This window comes from Gadus morhua, chromosome 2, assembly GCF_902167405.1.
Source record: "Gadus morhua chromosome 2, gadMor3.0, whole genome shotgun sequence".
NCBI classification, from domain to species: Eukaryota; Metazoa; Chordata; class Actinopteri; order Gadiformes; family Gadidae; genus Gadus; species Gadus morhua.
The window spans coordinates 9,100,254-9,121,741 of record NC_044049.1 but is presented as its reverse complement, the minus strand read 5'-3'; the positions used below and the strand labels follow the sequence as shown (position 1 = coordinate 9,121,741).

General features: G+C 43.6%; 3 protein-coding genes across 5 annotated transcripts; 1 reads left to right on the top strand and 2 right to left on the bottom strand.

The window, feature by feature from the left end:
- Positions 1 to 545: 545 nt before the first annotated feature.
- On the bottom strand, positions 546 to 3,617 carry pla2g10 (phospholipase A2 group X). 2 transcript variants are annotated; one of them, XM_030337104.1, is made up of 4 exons: positions 3,423 to 3,616; positions 2,630 to 2,795; positions 1,367 to 1,473; positions 546 to 722 (listed from the first exon to the last, which is right to left on the bottom strand). In XM_030337104.1, exons 1-4 carry the CDS (start codon positions 3,457 to 3,459, stop codon positions 574 to 576), a joined length of 459 nt encoding a protein of 152 aa, XP_030192964.1. In that variant the 5' UTR covers positions 3,460 to 3,616; the 3' UTR covers positions 546 to 573. The 2 variants fall into 2 exon arrangements, with proteins under 2 accessions (XP_030192964.1, XP_030192972.1); XM_030337112.1 differs by having other exon boundaries at positions 594 to 722; positions 1,363 to 1,473; positions 3,423 to 3,617.
- A 589-nt stretch (positions 3,618 to 4,206) lies between these two features.
- Positions 4,207 to 20,315, top strand: zc3h7a (zinc finger CCCH-type containing 7A). 2 transcript variants are annotated; one of them, XM_030337069.1, is made up of 23 exons: positions 4,207 to 4,352; positions 5,202 to 5,275; positions 5,414 to 5,453; positions 5,747 to 5,950; positions 7,700 to 7,858; positions 8,188 to 8,268; positions 8,661 to 8,714; positions 8,808 to 8,847; positions 8,943 to 9,301; positions 9,953 to 10,214; positions 10,497 to 10,555; positions 10,653 to 10,800; positions 11,173 to 11,331; positions 12,279 to 12,484; positions 12,842 to 12,942; positions 13,222 to 13,403; positions 13,780 to 13,853; positions 15,486 to 15,619; positions 18,117 to 18,222; positions 18,377 to 18,485; positions 18,742 to 18,875; positions 19,150 to 19,313; positions 19,428 to 20,315. In XM_030337069.1, exons 2-23 carry the CDS (start codon positions 5,208 to 5,210, stop codon positions 19,615 to 19,617), a joined length of 3,033 nt encoding a protein of 1,010 aa, XP_030192929.1. In that variant the 5' UTR covers positions 4,207 to 4,352; positions 5,202 to 5,207; the 3' UTR covers positions 19,618 to 20,315. The 2 variants fall into 2 exon arrangements, with proteins under 2 accessions (XP_030192929.1, XP_030192937.1); XM_030337077.1 differs by having other exon boundaries at positions 4,210 to 4,352; positions 5,175 to 5,275.
- Positions 20,272 to 21,399, bottom strand: rmi2 (RecQ mediated genome instability 2). Its single transcript, XM_030337124.1, has 2 exons — positions 21,058 to 21,399; positions 20,272 to 20,748 (listed from the first exon to the last, which is right to left on the bottom strand). Exons 1-2 carry the CDS (start codon positions 21,332 to 21,334, stop codon positions 20,597 to 20,599), a joined length of 429 nt encoding a protein of 142 aa, XP_030192984.1. The 5' UTR covers positions 21,335 to 21,399; the 3' UTR covers positions 20,272 to 20,596.
- Positions 21,400 to 21,488: the final 89 nt, after the last annotated feature.

The following is a 21,488-nucleotide window of genomic DNA, read 5'->3' as shown; positions in this document are numbered from 1 at the left end:
ATGTGCTTAGCCTGATCAGACTGGTTCTCTACTATTGGTACTCGGATCTGTACAACGGATGGCTCTTCTCGCCTTAAGCCTTCATCTTGTATCCCCCTGAACGGCTCTCTTGGTATATTGGCCCCAGCTCGGCCCTTTGATTATGATTCCCTCCACAGCTCCTCCCTTCCGTATCATCTGTGCTTTCCAAAAAGCGTTTGTTCCGCACTATGGCTCAATGTGTCCATCTTTGAGAGCAAGCAGTTCCCTAGGCTGACAATCACATACCAAGAAATAGCATGCAAGCTCACAATGTAATAAATGAGGGGGGTCCAGTAGGGAGCACCATTTATATATATGTCTATAAATAAAACTAATTTCCTTGGGGGCACCCACCATTTATTCTAATTCTCCACAAAATATACAATATTCTACATTTCTGTTGTTATTTTGTATGGCTGATGCAGTGGTGCTAGGAATGCAGCTAGCTGCACTGCGCTATTGCTGGATGAATATATAAGGGAAACAGCCATACTGGTGGTATGCAAACACAGACACACACACGGTCACATTCATCCAAGTATATTTATTGAGTCAGTAAATATTACATGTTGGCTGTTTGGAGCCACATAGAAAATCTGGCCAGACAGCATATTTTGAGTCGTAAGGTGCCTTCCTGAAGCACTTTGCCGCTTCTCTGTCACACTTGCACAGCTGCTTTTCACATTTGTCCTTCAGGTCATCTGGAATACAGAAGTGAGGGAGTGACCAGAAAGTAATAAACATGGTAGAATAACCTTGCCCACCTACAACCACCACCACCACCACCACCACCACCACCACCAGCTCCTATAGGGAGTCTAACAGGGTGAAACCTATGTGGGATCCTCCTGTTTTGTTGCTTATGTGTGAAAATGTGTCACATGTATTCCCGCACTTCACAGCAAACCTTTTCCTACCTTAAACATCTCCCTCTTGCCTGTAAAGTTTCCTTCTTAAATACCTACATGGTTTGACTCATACAAAATGAGCATCGTCTTGAAAAAGGAAACAACGTATAGCTGTGATAGGCACTCTACTCATTTGAGGCTATACCCTATGAATGGTAAACCGCTGCAAAACCAAATGATGAACCCCTTATCAGTAATCCCTGCTTTTCATGCATCTCGGTATGGGTAATGAACTATCCCTCTGCACACAGTTTTTTCCCGCTCTTTAAATAACGCCGTGATTGCTATTTTACCATGGAAACCACTGGGTGTGGACAGGCCAAATGGCCCACTGTAATGTCCTCTATTTTACCTGAAGCGCTGAAACATGTTACAGTTATATCCATGTCAAACACAAAAACCAAATACATTTCATGATAATAGAAAATATTACTTGCCACACTCTGCCTCCTTGTCCTCACACTTCCAGTTATACCGCCTTGTCTTGGTTTCACAGCCCATTGTTTCAGCATCTCCGTAGCAACAGTCGTGCTTATGACAACACCTGTGTGAGAAGAACTTAAATAGATAAGACTTATAAAGTATTCTATAGAAACATAGGTATTGTAAAGGTTTTCCGAAACATACAAATAATACTGTGTCGATAGGAGAAGGAATGATAACACACACTCATCCCCTGGGGTTCAAGGGGTTTTCCCCAGCCTAGAACCTGCCTTCCCCAGTACTATGATTTAAATGTCATAGATTCCCGTTTTAGTCTCGAGGAAGGACACCACGTTGGACCAAACAGAGAGTTAGTCGTTAAATGGTTTGAGAGAAGGGCTGTGTTTGTGCCTGTGGTGGGGGAGCATGAGGAAAAGGAAGCAGACAGCGATTAAGAGTTGGGTGTGGAATGCCTATTTCGGAGCCCTCATTGGGCAGTGTGTAGGGGGGACATGCAGGCATGTTACATGTGTGGGCCAGAGATACTTCTCTTCCTCTCTGCTGTTAGGGAAACCACAGCCATACACACTTGGGTTGTTTAAAGCTGGGGGAAGGCAATTTGGAGAAACCAGCCGGAGTAAACCCGATTTTGAGAGTATCCAACCGAAGATATCCCACCTCTCCATTCAGGCCTCGCTCCAAAGCACCGTCCCCCAAAACACATGAATAGCTCACTGACTTTAGCAATAGGTGAGTCTAGCCTTTGGAGGATTGTGCGTCTTCGCAGTGAGGGCTGGGGCAAAGAATGCCCAGGCAGCCATGGAAGGTAAACAGAAAGATAAGATTTCATTTGGCCTGAATTAAATGAAAGGAAGGGCGTGCCCGATTACAGGCATGCGACAGCCACAGATACCAATTTGTCCGATCATTTGAGATATGGATGGCTTTCGGGATATAAAGAGAATTTCCACAAATATGACAAAATAAATTGCAGACCCAAGCTTTAATTGAGAAGCAGGAAATCTTTTTTCGAAATGCCAATGTTGTTTTGACCAGCTTTGCAGCTGCACTGTTGAAGGGAAAATAAGATTGAAAAACAAAAAATGACTACCTTCAACATGGGGTGGGCGGGCTTTGACAACTACATAATGACTGTTTACAGAAAGATACAAGTCCCATGAGACTTGAGGTTTTTTAATTGTTTTACAAAAATAAAAAGGACAACAGGGTATGTGAGTGAGATCAAACCAAGTGTGTAACGCCTGTCTCTGCCTCACCAGTCGGTCTTGTCTCGGGGCCAGCCCTGACCCCCTAGTCCACAGTAGCAGCCGTACATCATGTAGGCCAGGGGAAACCTGCCTGTTGAGCACTCTATGGCCCCTGCCAGCTCCAGAAGGCCCCTCTTGGGCCGCAGAGAGCTGTTCCGCTCTGCTGAGGCAACGCCTAATGTAAAAACACAATCAACAACACACAAAACCGATTTATACTTTTAGATCAGTTCTGTGTGTGGGTAGTACGTGGTTAGGTGAGTGTGTGTTTTCTGGGTGTGGGCCTGTGTGACTGCATGTGGGTGCAAGACAAGTGCATGTGTGAGTTTGAGCATGTGTGCATATGTACACCTTTATCCCTCACTCTGTATGTACATTGAAAGGAGGAGCCAGTAAGCAATTATAAAAAAAAAAGTAATTATTCACACAATTAGAATAAATGGAATTGCGTAAAATTCATCTGAATTGGTTTGGGCTCCAGTGCTATGGAATCCATAGTCCCTCGATATGAGTGAATAGATCTTATATTAAACCCTGACAGTGAAGGGAAGTGTACAAATACACAATTTTGGAAATAACTATTGCTACATTTCTGTCATCTACTAAAGGCAACATTCTGTTGTTATTTAGGAAGACTGAAGGTACAGGGAACAATGATTATCCTTCTACAACCTGTTACTTAATTACACATATCTAACTCATTAGTAATGTATACCTTAACAGTTCTTTTAAATACTCTTATTTTTTCCATTGAGGAAGCAATTTAAGTTTGTTAACTTCCTCAATGGAAGCAATAACTTACCAGACAAGAGGAAAATTATCCAATAAAACCCCCCCATTGTGGTCCAACTGTCAACTAGAATATACAGCAGGTCCTTCTTCTGTAGTGAAGGCAAGCGTTTACTTACAGTTTTATACACCTTCTAACTGAGTAATCTCTGAAGCATGCGTCTATTGGGCAAACCTACAACGTACCCTGCTCCAGTGTAGAATGCGCCATCTAGGGGTGGAGGCGTTCAATAGAACAATTCAATTATTCGCCTCTCTCTCTCGCGCGTGCCCTCTCTCGCTCTCTGTCGCTCTCTCTCGGTCAATTAAATTCAATTCAATTCAAAAAGGTATTATTGGCATGAGAAACAAACGTTAACATTGCCAAAGCAGGTGAACAATTAGGAGGTCGAAATGAAACGTTAAATACAAAATATATAAACATATCCAATGCTAGAATATTAAATGCTAAATAATACATAAAAAGTAAACTGTGGAATACTATACAAAGTACAGTTTAAACAGATAAATTAATCCCTCTCGCTTTCGTTCTCTCCCTCTCAAATATCAATGGAAACAAGTTATATACAGTGAACAATATGATCCACCCTGAATGACATTCCCTTGATGATCATCATGCTTTTTAAATGATAGAAAAGAGACACAATAGGGGTCAATTATTATTGTTATAGCTACGGAATACCCCCTTTGATCCGACCTAATCTAACCTGTGTTAGAGAAAAAATATTTGTTTCGTTTTAAGACTGCCATGCCTGCAGCTGGCCTTTGGGTGGCAGTCAAACGCACGGCATCGGTGTGCCGCAGTGATATTTCCAAAGAAGAAGTAGTTAGTAAAGCGCGGCCTTTAGCGATCGTACCAGATGTAAAGTTGTTATCACAACTAAAACGATCTTATTATATATACGTTGCCAATTGGATGTTTGTTTGACGAAGACCCATTCATGTGAGTATCAACGTCGGCATCCATAATAGATAATATTGCCTCATCTGCGGTTAAACTCAGCCACTGCCATTTAATGGACGCTATTGTTTGGGTTGCATTTACCAACTTGGGCAAAAGAGACGTCACTGCTTCATTAGGCTCAGCAAACTTATAAAATCAGCTCCAAATCACAGCGTACATCTCAAATATGGTGTTGGAAACTAATAAACAAGGGTCGTATTGTACAATGACGACATACCGCGATACAGTACAATGACCATTGATAAGCGAGAAGAACACCCGTGTTAACCTCCACGACATCAAGATAAAGTGAGTTGTGAACGTCATTTTAGCCTGAGGTAACCGCGTGGGAACCCCGGGTATTAAGTTATTTCTGGTGGGATTAATGATTATAATAATGGCTGTTTTTTTTCTGGCTCAGGTACCTGCCCCCGTTTTAACACGTGTGTCTTTCCTCTCCCGCTCCCATTTAACGTGGAAGTAGTTGAAACCCGTATTTAGGATAAGTTAAATGAAACATGGAATGGCAGGGCACTGATTGGTATGGCGAATAGTCCGATGTATTGGTGTAACTTTACCGGTTGGATCCTCGTACTGGGATGTCGTCATTGGCGAATAAGGAAGTTGCACTAATTGCTAGGCAATTCACTGGCATCATATCTGACTATCGCCTTTACAATCGACAAACGCATCCAATACAATATAACCTATATTGATGTTGTTATTATTACTCCCTTCAAACAAACACGTGTCACGTCTTTACACTTTTATTTTAGGGAAAACTTTTCATAATGTGTAATAGGTTGAAAATGTATATTACAGGTGTTGATACCTTTTGGATATTCACAGGAAATCATGTCTGGCATCTGTCAAGACAGAAGGAGTCGTTGGCAGGAGATTCAAAAAGGCTTACAGTTCATTCAGTAAGTTTAATGACATGATGTATACGATAATATTTTTTTTATCAAGGCAATGTGGTTGCCTTGATCGGCGGTGCTGGGCCTGGTTATTAGAACACACAAAATGCAAATATCTCTAACATTGAATTTGTTTATGTTTAGATCAACACTGCCATATCCTGGGACACAAGAACAGTATGAGGTAAGGGATATGCTGTTAAAGCTCTCATTTTTATCTATGAACCTTTTTGATCAGTCAGATTTGTCTCTGTGATATTTAACACTACCTTATGCAAAAGACAAATCGGCACACAGGAATTAATTTAGGACTGATGATTACATACAAAATAGGAGAATACATTGGAATAGCGGTATTTTAAAACAAAAAATGAAACCATAACCAGTAAGGTTTTGCTGTGTTCTATGCATTTCATTACATGTTACATTGCATACACCTTTGTTTTCATCCACTCATGTCTTCTTCTACTTCTCCAGGTCTTTATTAAGGACCTAGTCTTGAACCTTTTTGGAGAAGGAAACGATGTATTTAAAGAAGGAGAATGGACAAAGTCCATTGAAATGTACACTGAGGCCTTGAGTATAGCGGAATACGCAGACTCTGAAGAAATCGCTGTTCCAATGGGATTATTGGAAAACCTGTATGTAAACCGTGCAGCATCCTACTTGAATATAGTGCCGGTAAGTACTAATGTGTGAGGATCACACTGGTTTTATACTCCGTATAGGCGTGTGATGAGTCTCTCAGCTCATGATTTGATACAATGCACGATGTTGGGTTCACGATTTGATATTGTGATATTTTTTTAGCAAAACCTCATGTCCTTCTCCACTGAAGAAAATGTATGACTGAAAATAATCTTATTTTACAGACACAAAATATACTAAACAATACCGTTTGGCGTTTGCCCTATTTTCCTTCCTATTCATATTTTCATCTCTTTGGAAATGGAAATAAACCATAAACTTTTCTTAGTCCATTCATTTTGATGTGTTTGACCTGCTAATCTGAGTCGGAGTGCCCCCTCTCCTGTACAAACACTACAACGAAAAAGACAAGAGGACTCATTTACAATCTATTCTGCATGTACCATGCCTCTTTTAAAGACAGTGACCTGGCAAAAAAATACAGTAAAGGACTACATATCAGGATAATATACCAGTGTAAAAAATAAAATGCTTTAACGACACTCCCTCCTCTTTGGATTGACCTTAGGCCAACGATATGTAAATCAAAGATGTCCGGCTCACATAATAACCTTATCAACCGTATCTGATTGTTTGACGGCATCTCCTGTTGTGAATTGCCGTGTAAGATATCTGAAAATACTTTCTAGAACAATGGCGCTAATAAAACCCTGGCCCGATTCTCTTTTGCTTTCGTTTACCTCGAAAGTACTCGGGTATTGGCTGGCTTTTGATTCTGTGCCACTACAATCCTTTACTCCTCGAGGTCTTGCTAGACCTTTTTGTTTTTTGTTCTGAAGCTTCCAGCACAACCGGTTTTTGTGTATATTTTTATTTATTTAAAAAAACAATGAATAGTCTGAGTTGGTGTATTCTCAAATAATATACATATATATTTTTTTAAATGTTATTGTTCAGGCCTTATTACAAGGTACTAACAAAAAAAAAGAAAAGTATATTTGCCAATATAAATGTGTACCTAATGATATCTGCTTTGAAACCAAACTTTGTCTTGTTTATCTAGTCAGTCGGTATTGAAGTTGCAAATCAACTTCTCCACGGTCTCTTGTGCTTGTACACTTGAGCTCCTGCACTTTGAGGTATAAGTTATTTCACTGGCCTATAAAAATAGACCAGAAATAACTGGATAGCTTCAGGTCACACGGCCAAAATCCTCCCATCAATCTGATTACTTGACATGGGCGTCAAGAGTCAGTGATTTGTTTGAGGAGTGGAGTTTGCATTGTCTGGTTTATTTGCTTATTTTTTTCTGTATACTAGCTAGTTTTACAAGTTAGTTCAGTCCGACCTTAACATCATTAGACGTGTTATTCCTATGCGAGGATTATCGTGTTTTGAATTTGCTCTTTTGCCACAGATGAAATTAGCTAATTTGATTAATACATTGAAGAACAGTTTATAAGTGAATTTAATGCAATTTAGTGTGAGAGTATATAGATGTATGTAGGGCTTTGATTGCTTACGGCTCGACATGTATCTGAAACTGAGCTGTTTTTGAAGGCGTCGGCTAATTATTTACCTAATTATTTAATGAAATTAATTAAATAGCGCCTTGTATGATTGCAGTCAATATGTGTTGCAGTGGAAAATATTTAGACGTCCAAAACTGCCATTGTTTTAAGAGCAAGTACTAAATGTAAGATTGATTGGTTAATCAACCAGGGTAGTTACACGCTGCTAACGAGCGAGTGTGATTGACAAAGCGTTTCTTCCTCTCCTCAGGGGCTGTACGACCAGGGGTTGAAAGACTGTGAGAAAGCGCTGGAGTTGAACGAGGGCAACTACAAGGCACATTACAGGAAAGCCAAGTCCCTGCGCGAGATGGGCAGACACACGGAGGCCTACGAGGCCGTGGCCAAGTGCTCTCTTGTCGTTCCTCAGGTGGGACTTTATTGAGGAATCTTCTTTTTTTTTCTGTGCTATAAACTCTGTAGTTGTGCCTCAGGACACAGGATCAACTCGTCTTTTTATTGGTTTTGTTGTTTTGATAAATGTATTTAATTTGACCAGGTTATTTATATGTGGTCTCTGTGAACTCTGTAGTTGATAACCCTAGCCCTTTTTAGTTCTAGATATAGTATAATTGCATTTATTCACTTTGTATAGCCTATGTTCTTATTATTGTGGTCATGGTTAGGGCATCTCATCTCATGATAATTGTATTTCTTTATGGTCAGAATAACCGTTCAACCGTGACTTATGTTTCCTAGGATCCCAGTGTCATACATTTGACTCAGGAGCTTGCCAAAGCACTTGGCCTGAAAATACGAAAAGCTTACATAAGGAGTAAGGTAGGTTTGTTCCAAGACATTCCTAAGAATCAGTCCAAGACGAATGGAATCACGCAAATGATTCCGAGTTTCGCCATATTTGGGCACTGGGAGGCAGGGTAGAGTAGGTGATATGATGTCCTCCCAGCTGAAAGGTTCAGGGTTTCGAGCCCCGTGGTCAACGACACTTTACTGATGTGGACATTGGGCGTCCTTGAGCAAGAGGCCACGCCCCGCCATCCTTCTAAATGAGTATCTGAATCAGGCCTGTGGACGAAAGAGTCTCCTAAGGACTGAATAGTAAATGCTGCTAAAATGTACAGTTGTTTCTTATTTACTGAAAATAACCACTAAGCGTTGTAAGGGTTTTTCGATTCTGCAGAAATTTGGTAACCTGGTTTCCTCTTTCTCAGCCTGCCTTGAATGTCGCTCCGGGAGCCAGCTATTCAGAAGCGTCATGTGACAATGTAAGATCACTTCATCTTTATTTGGACCCTTTTAACCCAAAAAACTGAAATGTATAAAGATCTGAAATGTTTTTTTTTTTTTTTTTCGTTTAGTATACCCATGGCCCCTCATCAGTGGAAGATATAGATACAGGTGAGAACGACACCGACATGACCATCCAGTATATATTTAAAAAAAAAGACGCAATGCTCAGACCTTTCTTTCCCTTCTGTTTTTCTCTTTTGTAGAAGTGCCTCGTTATGGCGTCAATCACGTCCCCATGCCTGTACATCTTCCCCTGACGGTGGCCCCGCCCCTAAACGATCACCTGCTGGACGACGCCCACTCCAGCAGCAGCAGCTCCCCGCTGCCCATCGCCGAGCCCCCGCCGGCCCCCGGCTTCCACCACCTGCTCCCCGCCCCGCTCCCGGTCCACCCCTGCCCCTCGCCGGCCCCGCTGACCGCCGGCCCCGCGCTGGTCAACGGCTCGGGCGCCTGCCACCACTCCCACCCTCTGCTGGACGACGACCCGGACTGCGACGCGGAGCTCATCGGAGACGACCTGGACGACCTGCTGGACCAGGCGCGGCCCGCCGACTGCCCCATGGTCAGTGGGTGTGGACGGGGATCGTGTGTGTCTGTGTGTGTATCACGATGCCTCGGGACACGTTGGCTGCATTGTGCATGCGCCTGTTCAATGAGTCACAAAATGTTGACTTTAGATCAGCTTCTTAAGTCTGATGGCGGGGGAATCTGTGTTTTGCAAGCTTCTCTTCGCTTCATATTCGATTCGACAGATCCTGTTGCTGGAGGCAGGAATGCATCAGCTGGTGGTTGGCAAATTCAAAGTGGGCCATCATTTGGAAACTATAAAAAGGTTCCTAATTACCAGCATATACACTTGGAAAAGTCCCCTCTGAACGCCCGATCGACTCTAGCGAATTGGGTTTCTTCGGTAGATTATCTCTGAAACAAAACTATATACAAGGCGTTACCCCTCCCCTTACATTTTTGGGTTTCAATCAGAGGCTCTGTGCCGACTCTACCCCCCAGGAGTTTTGTTATAACATAGGACTGCTGGATTCGGGATTACTATAAATGCAATCTTTAAATCTGCACTATGTACGTTTTCCATTAGCACCCTCTAGGGGTGACCCCCCCCCCCCACCTTGACTCTGCTCCTGACCCAGTTTGGCAAAATGTTGACTCTGTTCTATGTTGACTGTTTCTTGACATTTCTCCCGTGTTTTCCTTACAGGGCATGTCCGCAGAACAGGGGCAGCAGCTCCTCATGTCCAACAGTGTGGCCTCAGGCAGCCCCAGGCAGAGTCCCTTCTTCATGCCGTCCCACATCGGCGTGTTCCCCTACGCGCCTGCGCAGCACTGCACCGTCAACCTGCCGCCACTGTACCACAAGCCAGGCTCCAGCATGTACCTGGGCATGGAGTCCCTGGACTCCCTTTCGCCGCTGGACTCACTCGACTCCCTCTCCACCCTCTCCATATCAGACTATCGCACAGGTATTATTTTGAAGGAGGTGGTGGCTTTTTGGGGGGGCGAATGTGTGTGTTAATTGCGTTATGAGAGCGAATCTTAATTTAGTTTAATATTTTTTAGGACAGGGTTTATCAGTACATGTAGGCACTGTATTAAAGCAGTCGTTTATTTCAGCACAGTAATGAATGAATTTTAATGTGGATTATATGAAATCAATTTGATGCTTGTTAAAAACATGAACTCTGTTACAGTCTTGAGTATTTACCTTTTTTCATTGCCCCCCCCCCCCCCTGACTTTTTGATAGACTTCCCTCAACCATCATACCTGCCCCAGCTACAAAACCATTCACAGGCCCATTCACAGGTACTTATTCTGAACGTTGACGTTTTTTCCTTTTTTAACATTGAAAACTTTTAGGTTTCAGTATTACAGTACACTTACCAGAGTTTTGATCTTCCAGATGAATAACCATGGCAACCCCACGGGAATGGCCCTCGGAATGCCCGACAACAATGTTTGCTTCCCTGTTCCGGTGGATCTGACCAAGAACCCTTTGGCAGACACTCACGATTTCAAGCAAGCCTGCTCGACCTGTTTCATCAAAACTGGTAAGAAGCTGTGAGGATAGTCTAGTGGTAAGGGGAAGCACGTACCTATGATACATGTCATTACATACATGTCTCATAGAAAAGAAAATGTTTACTGAGCTATATACAAATGTTTACACAGCTACTCGGTAGATAGAAGGGGTTGACTTGTAACCGGAAGGTTGCTAGTTCGATTCCCCGCCTCCTCCTTACACGTGTGTATGAATGGTTGTAAGTCGCTTTGGACAAAGGTGTCAGCTAAATGCCTTGAATAAAAATCAAGGTCACCATTGAGCCCAAGAGCGGTAGCCTGTGATGAAGCTGTTTGTGCGGGCCAGTCTTGTTGGTTTTTAAACAGGCTGTTTGTTTGGCACTCTGTTAACCCCCCCACAGGACCCGGAGTGCTGGATTATACCCTCGGCACCGAGGAGCACAAGTGCAAGAAGGATGCCCTGCTAGGCAGAATCAAACATCCCAAAGACAAGACGTGGAAGCTTATACGACCCAGGCCCACCAAAAACCAGTACATCGGGCCCTATTACATTTGCAAAGGTATCTTGGATGTTGAACAGCAATTTTCAGGGTCGAAATGATTCGAGTCTTGTATTGAGTATAGTTATTAAAGAGGCCGTGAACCCTAAATATTTATTGTTTGTATTTTGTTTTGTTTGTTTTAAACTAGGTGATGTATTGGATGATTTTTCAACATGGTACCGTTAATACCTCTATTTATCGAAAACCAACTAGTATCAATGTTTTACTCCGCTCTGAACACAAATTGGGTTGCTAGGTCCCGACAAGGGACACCGAGGGGGAGGTGTGTGTGTGAACGTGTGGAGCTCAGCCATGGGCCACCAGCGGTTGAAGTTGATGACGGCGTCCAGGAGAGCCATAAGCTTCTTGCACATTGAAAATAAAAATGACACTGTGTGATGTCGTGTACATCATTGCATATACATACTGATGGTCACCTAGGTGTGTGGCACATTTCATACACAGCATCGATCATAACGATCATTCACAACAACTTCCTAGAACCCTCAGCCCAAAGTGCCCAGAATTCGAATTAAATCTGAAACGGTGGCTTGACTTGCACTTTAAACTAAAATAGGTTATTTCTTTATACAATCCCTTCACCAAATTACCTTCTTTTTTTTTTTATGTTTCATGGCTCATAGACCCTCCACAGCAGGGTCATACCCATTATCACTATTCTATTGTCACTAGTTCTATTCATTAGCCGAGGCATTAGCATATTGGATTTCTTTAGATAATCCTTTATAATTCCCACAGCGGGGATATTTGCCGTGATGTGATAGGAGTACTTCCTTCAAGGGGGACTCTGTCCCTGCGGGTCAAGTTACTGTGGGACTTCACTGTGCGACTCGACCTGCATTCTTCAGCCTAACCCCATCTCTTCGCCCATTTGAGAGGGCATCGGATCTTCAAGGCCAGCCTCCCTAAAGTGTCCTCCCCTGTGGTCCGATGTGTATTTGTAGAGGTGGCCATCGGGGAGGAGTGTCTGTACCCGGGCCACTGCACGTTTGCCTACTGCCAGGAGGAGATCGACGTGTGGACCATGGAGAGGAAGGGCTTCATCTCCAGGGAGCTGCTGTTCGACCCGCTGGGCCCCAGCTGCAACGTCAAGCTGACGGTCCCCAAGATCCTCCAGGAGCACCGGGGAGTCTTCATGTTCCTCTGCGGGGTGAGCCACCAGTATAGAGCCCCTTGGGTCTGGTTCATGGGTGGATCGATAACATCTGAGGTTTTGAATGGTTTGTGTGTGTTCGTTGAAGATGTTTTTACTTAACTATTGTTCTTGTCTTTTCTTCTATTTTCCCTATCATTTACTTAAAAATCATATTTTTTGAAAGCAATGATCCAGACAGTTTATTCACAGAAGATGTGGGATATTGTTGAATAACTTTCACTTTAGATAGTATTTGCCCTTTTTAATTACAACTATAGATATAGTGTGTTCCTTTTTGTACAATTTATTTATAGGGCATGCATTTCTTATTGTGTGTGTGTGTTTTAATTTAATCCATGGTGTTTTCTACAGGTTTGTTTTGATCACAAACCCAGAATAATCAGCAAGGCCAGCCAGGACAGCCCTTCTCGTTGCTCTCATCCGGTGACCAAGCATGACTTTGAGGAGAACAAGTAAGCAATTTTCATAAAAACATCCCAATGTCTGCACCAAAATTACTACTATGAACCTATTTACCACAAGCTTTTTAATCTAACTCCAAATAGATTCCAACACCTCTGGGGGAAGTTAACAAACCAAGGCCATATTGCCCGCTTCTCTGAACATAATCTATCACCTCTTGGTTTCATGTGCCTCGTGATGGGAACAGATCCTCAAAAAATGCTTTTTTGCACATTTTGTGTCCTGTATAATCACTGTTTTAACCTTTCCCTTATTCTGTGCCTTCAAAGGTGCCTGGTGCACATTTTGAAGGAGAACACGTTGCGCTACTCCAAAGTGCGCCCCCTGTACCCCCAGTGCCAGCTCGACCTTTGTCGCCACGAGGTGCGCTACGGCTGTGTCCGGGAGGACGAGTGCCTCTTCGCCCACAGCCTGGTGGAGCTCAAAGTGTGGATGATGCAGCATGAGATGGGTAAGCAGCAGGAGGCTTTGGTGAAGTAGCTAAGGGCTGTGCTGCTGTTTTGGTGTCTGGTTAAGGTGTGAAGGGTCCCAAGGTGGGAGGCCGGAGACTGACTGTCAATCATGCGTCCGAGTGGGAATTCCCACTTGTGGATGGCTTTGGATTGTCTGGTCAGCTTGTCCAACAAGGACCGTATCCTAGGTTCATCAACCTTACCCTAAAAGTACATATTTATTATTGTAAATTATTATAATAGTTTATATTTAGAAGGTGCATCTTCCCTTAAGTGACTTACATTGAATTTATAGGTGCATGTCACTGAGGAGCAGGTTGAGGTTGGTTGAGATGGTGGACTTGTGAATCTAACTTCAGAATGTGCTTTCTGTAGGAATCACTTCTGAAAATATTGTCCATGAAGCAAGGAAGTTTTGGAGCACGATCACGACAGCACAAGGAGGCCAGGTAAGATAACATATGTCTTAGTCATATCTTAAAGGTCCCACGGCATGAAAATCTCACTGAATGAAGTGTTCCCCTAACCCCTAACGAGTTCCCCAACCTGCCTATGGTCCCCCAGTGGCGAAAACTTGCGTTCGGACTAGGTGTTCTGCTCGCCTTCGAAAACGCTGATTTGGAATGTGGTCCCATATGTCGTCATAAAGGATCTAAGCTCCACCCTTTTCTCTGCCTTGCCCGCCCAGAGAATTTGGCCCGCCAATGAGACACGACAGTGCGAGCACCGTGTGTGTGTGTGTGTGTGTGTGTGTGTGTGTGTGTGTGTGTGTGTGTGTGTGTGTGTGTGTGTGTGTGTGATTACTAGGGCTGTAACGATACGCGTATCAAACCGAAAATCGCGATACTCAAAGCCACGAACCTGTCTCGCGGTGTGAGAAGGCAGAAGCGCGATATGCCCTTTCTAACTCTTGGGTCAAATTGTCCGATTGAAATTTGCTAATAATTTGTCTAAATAATAGTCTGCTGACAGCGCCCCCTCCTATCGATGCCGTAAATATGTGACGAGATGCCCTCTCTGGGATCACAGCTCTCCGTGCCTACGGAGGATTGCATTTCTCCACAGCCGTCGAAGTCCTCATATGCGATATGAACGACATTTATCCAGAGTGGGCCAAGCGCGAAAGAAATTGCCTCTGTGATCCTGTCTCTATTGTTTTGTGTGATTTGACTGGCAGTTTGTCTGCTTATAGGTCGGAATGAAGCGGCCACCGATTATTGACAGGATGGGTACTTTATTCTACCGGACTCGTTCGCTTCTTCACTAGACACACGCGCTACCGCTCGCTCTCCTCGCTCGTCCACTCACTCGCTGACGTCACTCACACATGCATACGCACACTGCCATTCTCGCGCACACACATATGCTACTCGTAACACTATGCCTCGTTATTGCGACATTCATGTTTTTCCTCATCTATTGAAAGTTAGGCTATTAAACATGTTACATTCTATACGGCCTGATTATGTCATTATTTAAGCTACATAGCCTAATAAGAAGCGCTAATAAGGATATTTGAATAAACCAACCAAACAGTTAAAGGGGCCCTATTATGCCTACCAGCAAAAAGCATCCTCCAACTGCAATCTTTGGTTATTTCTTTATTAATTTAGCTATACTTTAATAGTATTCTTTCGGTTCAAATCTGTTCAGTGTTCCAAATTATTTGTTATTAAATGTTACATTAAGATAATTGGTATTTAAGTGTTGTTTAAATAAAATGCTTTTTAAATTTAAAAGAATCGTGGGATGTATCGAACCGTGGGTCAACAATCGTAATACAAACCGAATCGTGAATTTGTGTATCGTTACAGCCCTAGTGATTACACACTGTAACGCAAGTGTTTGCTGTTGGTGTTATGGCGCATAACGCGTCGGTTCTTCGTTGTATTTCCACAACGAGACTGTAGTTGGGGTCATCTCAGCCATGGTTGAGAAGGAATTGGGGGGGGAAAGGAATTTTGGCTTTGACTCTCTGGAGTACATGGACTGCAACATGCTGCCTCCGGTTGATATGAATGAAAGGGCAATTATTTTTATTTTTTTAAAACGGTATTGTACTCTGACTCTCTCCCCAACAGCCCCCCATTGTCCAGAGGAAGTTCGGCCCGCCCAACCTGAAGATGCTCTTTGTCTGTGGCCAGTGCTGGAGAAACGGGCAGCTGAACGAGGCAGACAAGAACAAGAAGTACTGCTCCGCTAAGGCCAGACACACGTGAGTACCTGCAGGACTCGAGATCACGATCTCCCGGCGAAATTGTGCCCAGTGTAGGTCAAGTAAATGTGTCTACCTCAAGTTGGAGAATGCCCATGGGGAATTTTTACGTTGCCCAATCAAGGAAATGGTTATCTTTTGGCTCGTTGGCGACTCGGTGGAATGGCATTCAGATCATGTTGGACTTCCTTAATATGATTCGGTTTACCATAACAGTTAAACCAGTCGGGACAGAGCATAGGCAGGGCAGATTATACTTTTCAAGGTGTTGACTGTCAGGAACTAATTTGGGCAATGTGGCTGGCTGTAGTTGTTAAAAATCATGCTAGCCAGCTATGTGTAAGGTCAAGCAGAAACATGTTACATTATTAGTAATAATTAGATATCATAGAGGTTCTCTATATTTATTTTGATGAGGTATTTCATACAAATCAATTTATTTGACATTACAATGGGTGATAGTCGACTGGAAGGGGCTGATTAGTGTGCTGTATCAACTGGCTGGCTGAAGTTCGATCAGTGCAGTGGGCACCTCATCGAGTGATGTTAGAAATGGATATATTTTGTAATGGCTAATCAACCTCGCAACTGGCGGTAAAACTGGTCCTTTAGGAATGCTGGTGTAAAGTGTCACGAGCTGTAGAAAAAAGTGGAACCACACTTGAATGTGATTCTTATTTTTAGACTAGAGGTCTACATGTTCTCTTGAGGGACATATTATGAAAACGACACTTTTCCTGGGATTTGGGGTGTCGTTTTGGGTCTCTGGTGCTCCCACACACATACAAACTTTGAAAGAAGTTTGTAAATGATTTTTTGAGTGAGGTATGCATTTCTGAAAGTACCCCGCCTACAGTTAGCAAACTAGCGAGTCAGTTTCGGCACCCCCCCCTACGTAGGAAGGGGGCACCCTTGAATATTACCTCCCACTTCCCCACTCCCATCCATTCAGAGCATGGCTAAGAGATTGTGGACCAGCGGACGCGCAGCTCTGGCGGGGGGGAAACTCGGCGGCAGCCCGGCAGCTCAGCTCCGGGAGTACAATCCCTTCCGCTGCCGGACTGCTGCCGAGCTCCCCCCGCCGGAGCTGCCATACAGAGGGGGAGACATGGAGGAGAGAGGGATTTAACTCCCGGAGCTGAGCAGCCGAACTGTCGCCGAGCTACCCCGGCCGCCGTTGAAGCCGTCCGCCCGACGGTGTACTCCGCCCGGCGGTGTACTCCGCCCGACGGTGTACTCCGCCCGGCGGTGTACTCCGCCCGGCGGTGTACTCCGCCCGGCGGTGTACTCCGCCCGACGGTGTACTCCGGGAGCTGAACTGTCGCCGAAGCTTTCCGACTGCTGCGGCGGGCGTACACTCTGACGAAGTCCAGCAGCTCAGCTCCCGGAGTACAATCCCTTTCTCCTCCATGTCGCGGTTCATGGACTTCAGAGAGTCAAGGCCAAAGTTCCTTTCCCCCAATTCTTCTCAACCTCGGCCGAGATATCCCCCAATACGAGTCGTTGCTTGCTATGGAAGTGCCAGAGACGTCAGACTCAGTCTTTATGATTCATAATATCATCCAAGGCGGACATAGCTTTTGGCCGTGATATTAGATATAATATTACATAAATACCCATATATATTATTATTATTATTATATTATATAGATGTAGAGCTCCAGGAGTCCGTAAACGGCAACAATCCCTTCTCCTCAAGGCTGTTGTTCAGTCTGACAGCTCATTGGTCAATGGCCAGCAGCTCATTTGCATTATAGCTACATAAACGAGAAACAGCGCATTCTAAAGGGACTGAAACAGAGGGGAATAGCGGTAGGCAAGATTCTTTTTCCTGAAAGCTATTTCCAGCAAACAGCTTCAAAAACATGTTTTCCGGACCACAAATACTATGTTTACTTGTTGGGAAAACACCCATAATATGTCTCCTTTAAAGTTGCATGGGGAGAAGTTAGTGGCATCTAACAGAACAGTTTAGGCCCAAATGGAATATAATATTCAGAAGTATAAATGGTGTAAAATCAAATACAAAATTTGTTGTGAATCGTTGTTTTCATTAACTTAGAAGGAGCCCTTCATGTCTTCCTAGGGAGCAGGTCCTTTTCAACACAGCTCTCAATGTTTGACTTCCCTGTTCTACTGTAGCCCTGTATTTTGGGGAATTCCCCAATAAAGTACATGCCTTCTTAGCTTCTCCTACGTTAGTGGAAAGGGGAATTTAGCGGCTAGATCTCCCTAAGTACTACAACTTTTAAAGGACAATACTGGTCTCACCATGGTTTAGCTCGCTCAAGCTACATGCACCTTGGCACAAGGCAATGCACAACGCCACAAGGAAGTCATTCCGACAATTTTATTTATTGATTCAGTGAGAGATAGAATGTTACCAGACCGGTTACTGTCCTTTTATAATGGTCATCAGTGAACATTACAAGCTACATAACACGTGATCTGACGGGGAAACAATGAATTCAATTCTAGCTGTTCATCTGCTTCATAGATGGTCCAAAGACAGGAGAGTGGTGCTGGTGAGCTCCAACGAACGGAAGAAGTGGACCACGGTGCGAGCGCTTCCGACTAAGAAGCCGATTCCATCTCAGTTTGAGGTAAGCCTTTGAATAGCCCTGTAGGGTTTGATACTTTGTGTATCCTGCTGATGGAAAATGCAAAATGGAAGCCGTCCTCAACATCACATGCTGACATTTAGGAAAGGCCTACCAGGGATGCTGTCACACTACTTTTCTTTTAACATTTCCCTAGATTTGCATGCACGTGACTGCCGGCAAGAAGTGCCAGTACATCGGGAACTGCTCTTTCGCTCACGGCACCGAGGAGCGGGACCTGTGGACCTACATGAAGGAGAACAACAGTGAGTTTGTCGAGCACATCAAACGAGAAGCACTTTATTAAACTCAGATGGGGAAAACTGTGGGTGTCACAGCTGGCACGGCTGCTATTATGAATTAAAGGGATGCAAATTCAAGAAAGAACATCCACCACACAAAACACTTGATATATCTAGATACACAATTTGAGATTATCAATGACTGAACTGAACATTTTAATTGAGATGAACAGGCTCTGCCACGCAGCTTGTGAAGCGTGTTCCTTTTCTCCCATCGTAGTCCAGGATATGGATCAGCTTTATGAGCTGTGGCTGCTGTCCCAGAAGCCCGGCTGGAGTGAGGAGAACTCGAACGGCGTGGTCCGGGAGAACGGCAGGCAGATCGTCATGCCCACCGACTTTGCAGAAGAAGTGGTGCGTTCCCGTGTTTTGTGTATGGGACTGTGGGGACCACTTTACTGGGCAGCCCAGCGTTTTCCTTACCTCAGCGTCAGCCAACATGCACATGGGTTTGCAGGGGGATTACCGACGAGTGTGTGTGTGTGTGTGTGTGTGAGAACTTGGGGTAGCAAGAATTAGACCTAAAAATGTAAATGCCAAGTGTAGTTATTATCTTCCCATGTGTATGATGAGTAGAAAACTCCCCGTGGTGGAAAATTAAACATTAAATGTTATGTCCTTTCCGCAGTCTGGAAATCACTGTTGGCTCTGTGGGAAGAACTGCAACAGTGACAAGCAATGGCAGCAGCACATCACGTCGGAAAAACACAAAGACAAAGTTTTTAACTCTGAGGACGACCAGAACTGCTGGCAGTACCGATTTCCCACGGGCACTTTCAAAGTTTGTGAAAGGTGAGTTGATTGGCAACCAGATGCAGTCTGCTTGTAGAATTCAATCTTTTAGTCATGTGTAGTGTGTATGTGTGTATTTACAACGCCCTGACACTTTCAACGTTGATTTGACAGGTATCTCAAAGGCACGTGCACAGAGCAGGAGCATTGTCAACTGGCCCACAGCAACCTGGAACTCAAGGAGTGGATAGAACGCAGGGAATTTCTTTTGATGAAACTCGCCAAAGCTAGGAAAGACCATCTTATAGCGCCCATGGACAATGACTTTGGTAAATACAGTTTTCTGCTCAAGGACATTCAATAATAACGATAACAGGATGGCGAGTTTCGTTTTTACCTGCAAGGTTTGCCACAGTATTTTATGACACTGACGAGTGCTTAATCGGTTGAACCCTCTATGGGACGAGAGGAGACCTCAACCTGGCAGAATAATTAATGGAGCGCATGCAGAACCAGCGGCAGAACTGGTTTCTGGGTCACTCCACTCAGATACAAAAAGGTGTACCTTTCATCATGTTGCATCAATCATCAAGTGTTTTAATTGAGTGACTCAAAAATCCTTGAAAACTTGCTATGCACCGTTCAGCAGTATAAAAATAGAATTGAAAAATGGCATGGTACTCGGATACTTGCAGTTGACTACATTTGTGTTCTTTGTTAACAGTTGGTAAATCGTTTTGGATTATTTTTTTCCCTTTTAAAGGATGCGCAAGCATGGGATATTAGTTATTCAATCTGTCATTTTAAGTTTTTCCCAAGTATTTAATGTTAAAAGTGCACAAAGACCAAATAAATGGCATTTTATACTCAAGATGGTTGCTGCATAAACCTTTACTCCCAGGCCAGAAAATAAAGTCTAATCTATTCAATCCATGAACTTCATAATCGTGAGCGCTAGCTTTTAAATTAATTTTAAAATGTTGATTTGATTGCACACACAAATGATACTGATGCATGGTGTATTGTAAACCTAAGTAAAAATGAAATTTTATTAAACAAATACATGCTGTTCATAAGCTATTTGGAAATGAATTAACTCAGCAGGTAACAAATGAAAGAACAGGGTAACATGCAACTTTTTCTTAACCCTTAACATAAACTTGTGTAAAGTCTTGGTCCATGCCACATGGTCTAGTTTTAAAGACTTACTGCATAAAGCTATGCCGAGTTTCCCCTGCTCAGGCATTACTACCGTTATATCTGTTCAGGAATCCAACCATCAGTTTCAAGGGCTTAAAGGCTGCACAAAAAAGGTGTCCGTTTCAGTCCAAAAACCACAGCAACTACGTAGAAAGCTGCTGCAAATCTTCCACCTCCAACTTCCACATCTTCCGGTGGATGGCGGCATCTTTCGTGAGGTCTGCCATCTTCACTGCCCGGATTACTGGTTCTGGCGAGGTGGCTTGGAGAACTCCCATCACCATCACATATTTACCTGGAAAGCATGAGCAGGGTGATGGACGACAGCCAAAATCAATCAGGTCTAAATAAAGAAAGTATGCGTGACCTGTGTGCATGTGAATTAATAGAAGGATGGGGAAGGTTACAGGTAGACTATTAACAGCCAATTAGTGAACAACCCCTGTGGATGGTGTTACACTGGTAAGGCTCTACTGTGTGATGTCCTAAGTGGCCTTATTTCATAACTTATCATTTACACCAGCTGAATAACCTTTTGTATGGACGTCAGGGCTAGTACACATTGCCCACTTGAGTTGAGTTAAGAAAAAAACATTTAATTTACCTTGGGATAAGCATGGTTTGCCTTTTGGAATGTTGTTTACACCCTGCACAACGAAACTCCCCGTCTCGTCCAAAAGAAGTACCATGTTGCGATCCAATTTAGCTTCCAGAACGGTCCCTTGCATCCACACCATTGAAACGGAGATTGAACGACTATTGGAGACTCTGACGCTACATTCCATGTTGTCATTCAGTACTTTACAAGTCCCATCTCTTAACTGACCAGAGAGAACTTTGATTGGCAACGGGCGTCCACTTCCTTCGTCATTCTTAGCCATTTTCACGAGTTGTATTGAACCATGGATTTCCTGCTAGACAAGTCCCGTGGCGCGCTTTATTTTGCCGGAACTTTATCATACGTCACACGGCATCTTACGTCGTCGTTCCTTTCCTGCTAACACCATTTTTAAATAAATAACTTTAGAACGGTTC

Excerpts from the sequence above, each read along its gene's own strand:
- zc3h7a (XM_030337069.1), top strand. The coding sequence starts at position 5,208 with ATGTCTGGCATCTGTCAAGACAGAAGGAGTCGTTGGCAGGAGATTCAA. Across the intron at positions 13,404-13,779 it reads GATGATGCAGCATGAGATGG|GAATCACTTCTGAAAATATT; the intron begins GTAAGCAGCAGG and ends TGCTTTCTGTAG. Across the intron at positions 15,620-18,116 it reads TCCGCTAAGGCCAGACACAC|ATGGTCCAAAGACAGGAGAG; the intron begins GTGAGTACCTGC and ends TCTGCTTCATAG.
- pla2g10 (XM_030337104.1), bottom strand. The coding sequence starts at position 3,459 with ATGGGGGGGTTTTATTGGATAATTTTCCTCTTGTCTG. Across the intron at positions 2,796-3,422 it reads GATAATTTTCCTCTTGTCTG|GCGTTGCCTCAGCAGAGCGG; the intron begins GTAAGTTATTGC and ends TTTTTACATTAG. Across the intron at positions 723-1,366 it reads GGACAAGGAGGCAGAGTGTG|ATGACCTGAAGGACAAATGT; the intron begins GCAAGTAATATT and ends TCTGTATTCCAG.
- rmi2 (XM_030337124.1), bottom strand. The coding sequence starts at position 21,334 with ATGGCTAAGAATGACGAAGGAAGTGGACGCCCGTTGCCAATCAAAGTT. Across the intron at positions 20,749-21,057 it reads CAAACCATGCTTATCCCAAG|GTAAATATGTGATGGTGATG; the intron begins GTAAATTAAATG and ends CATGCTTTCCAG.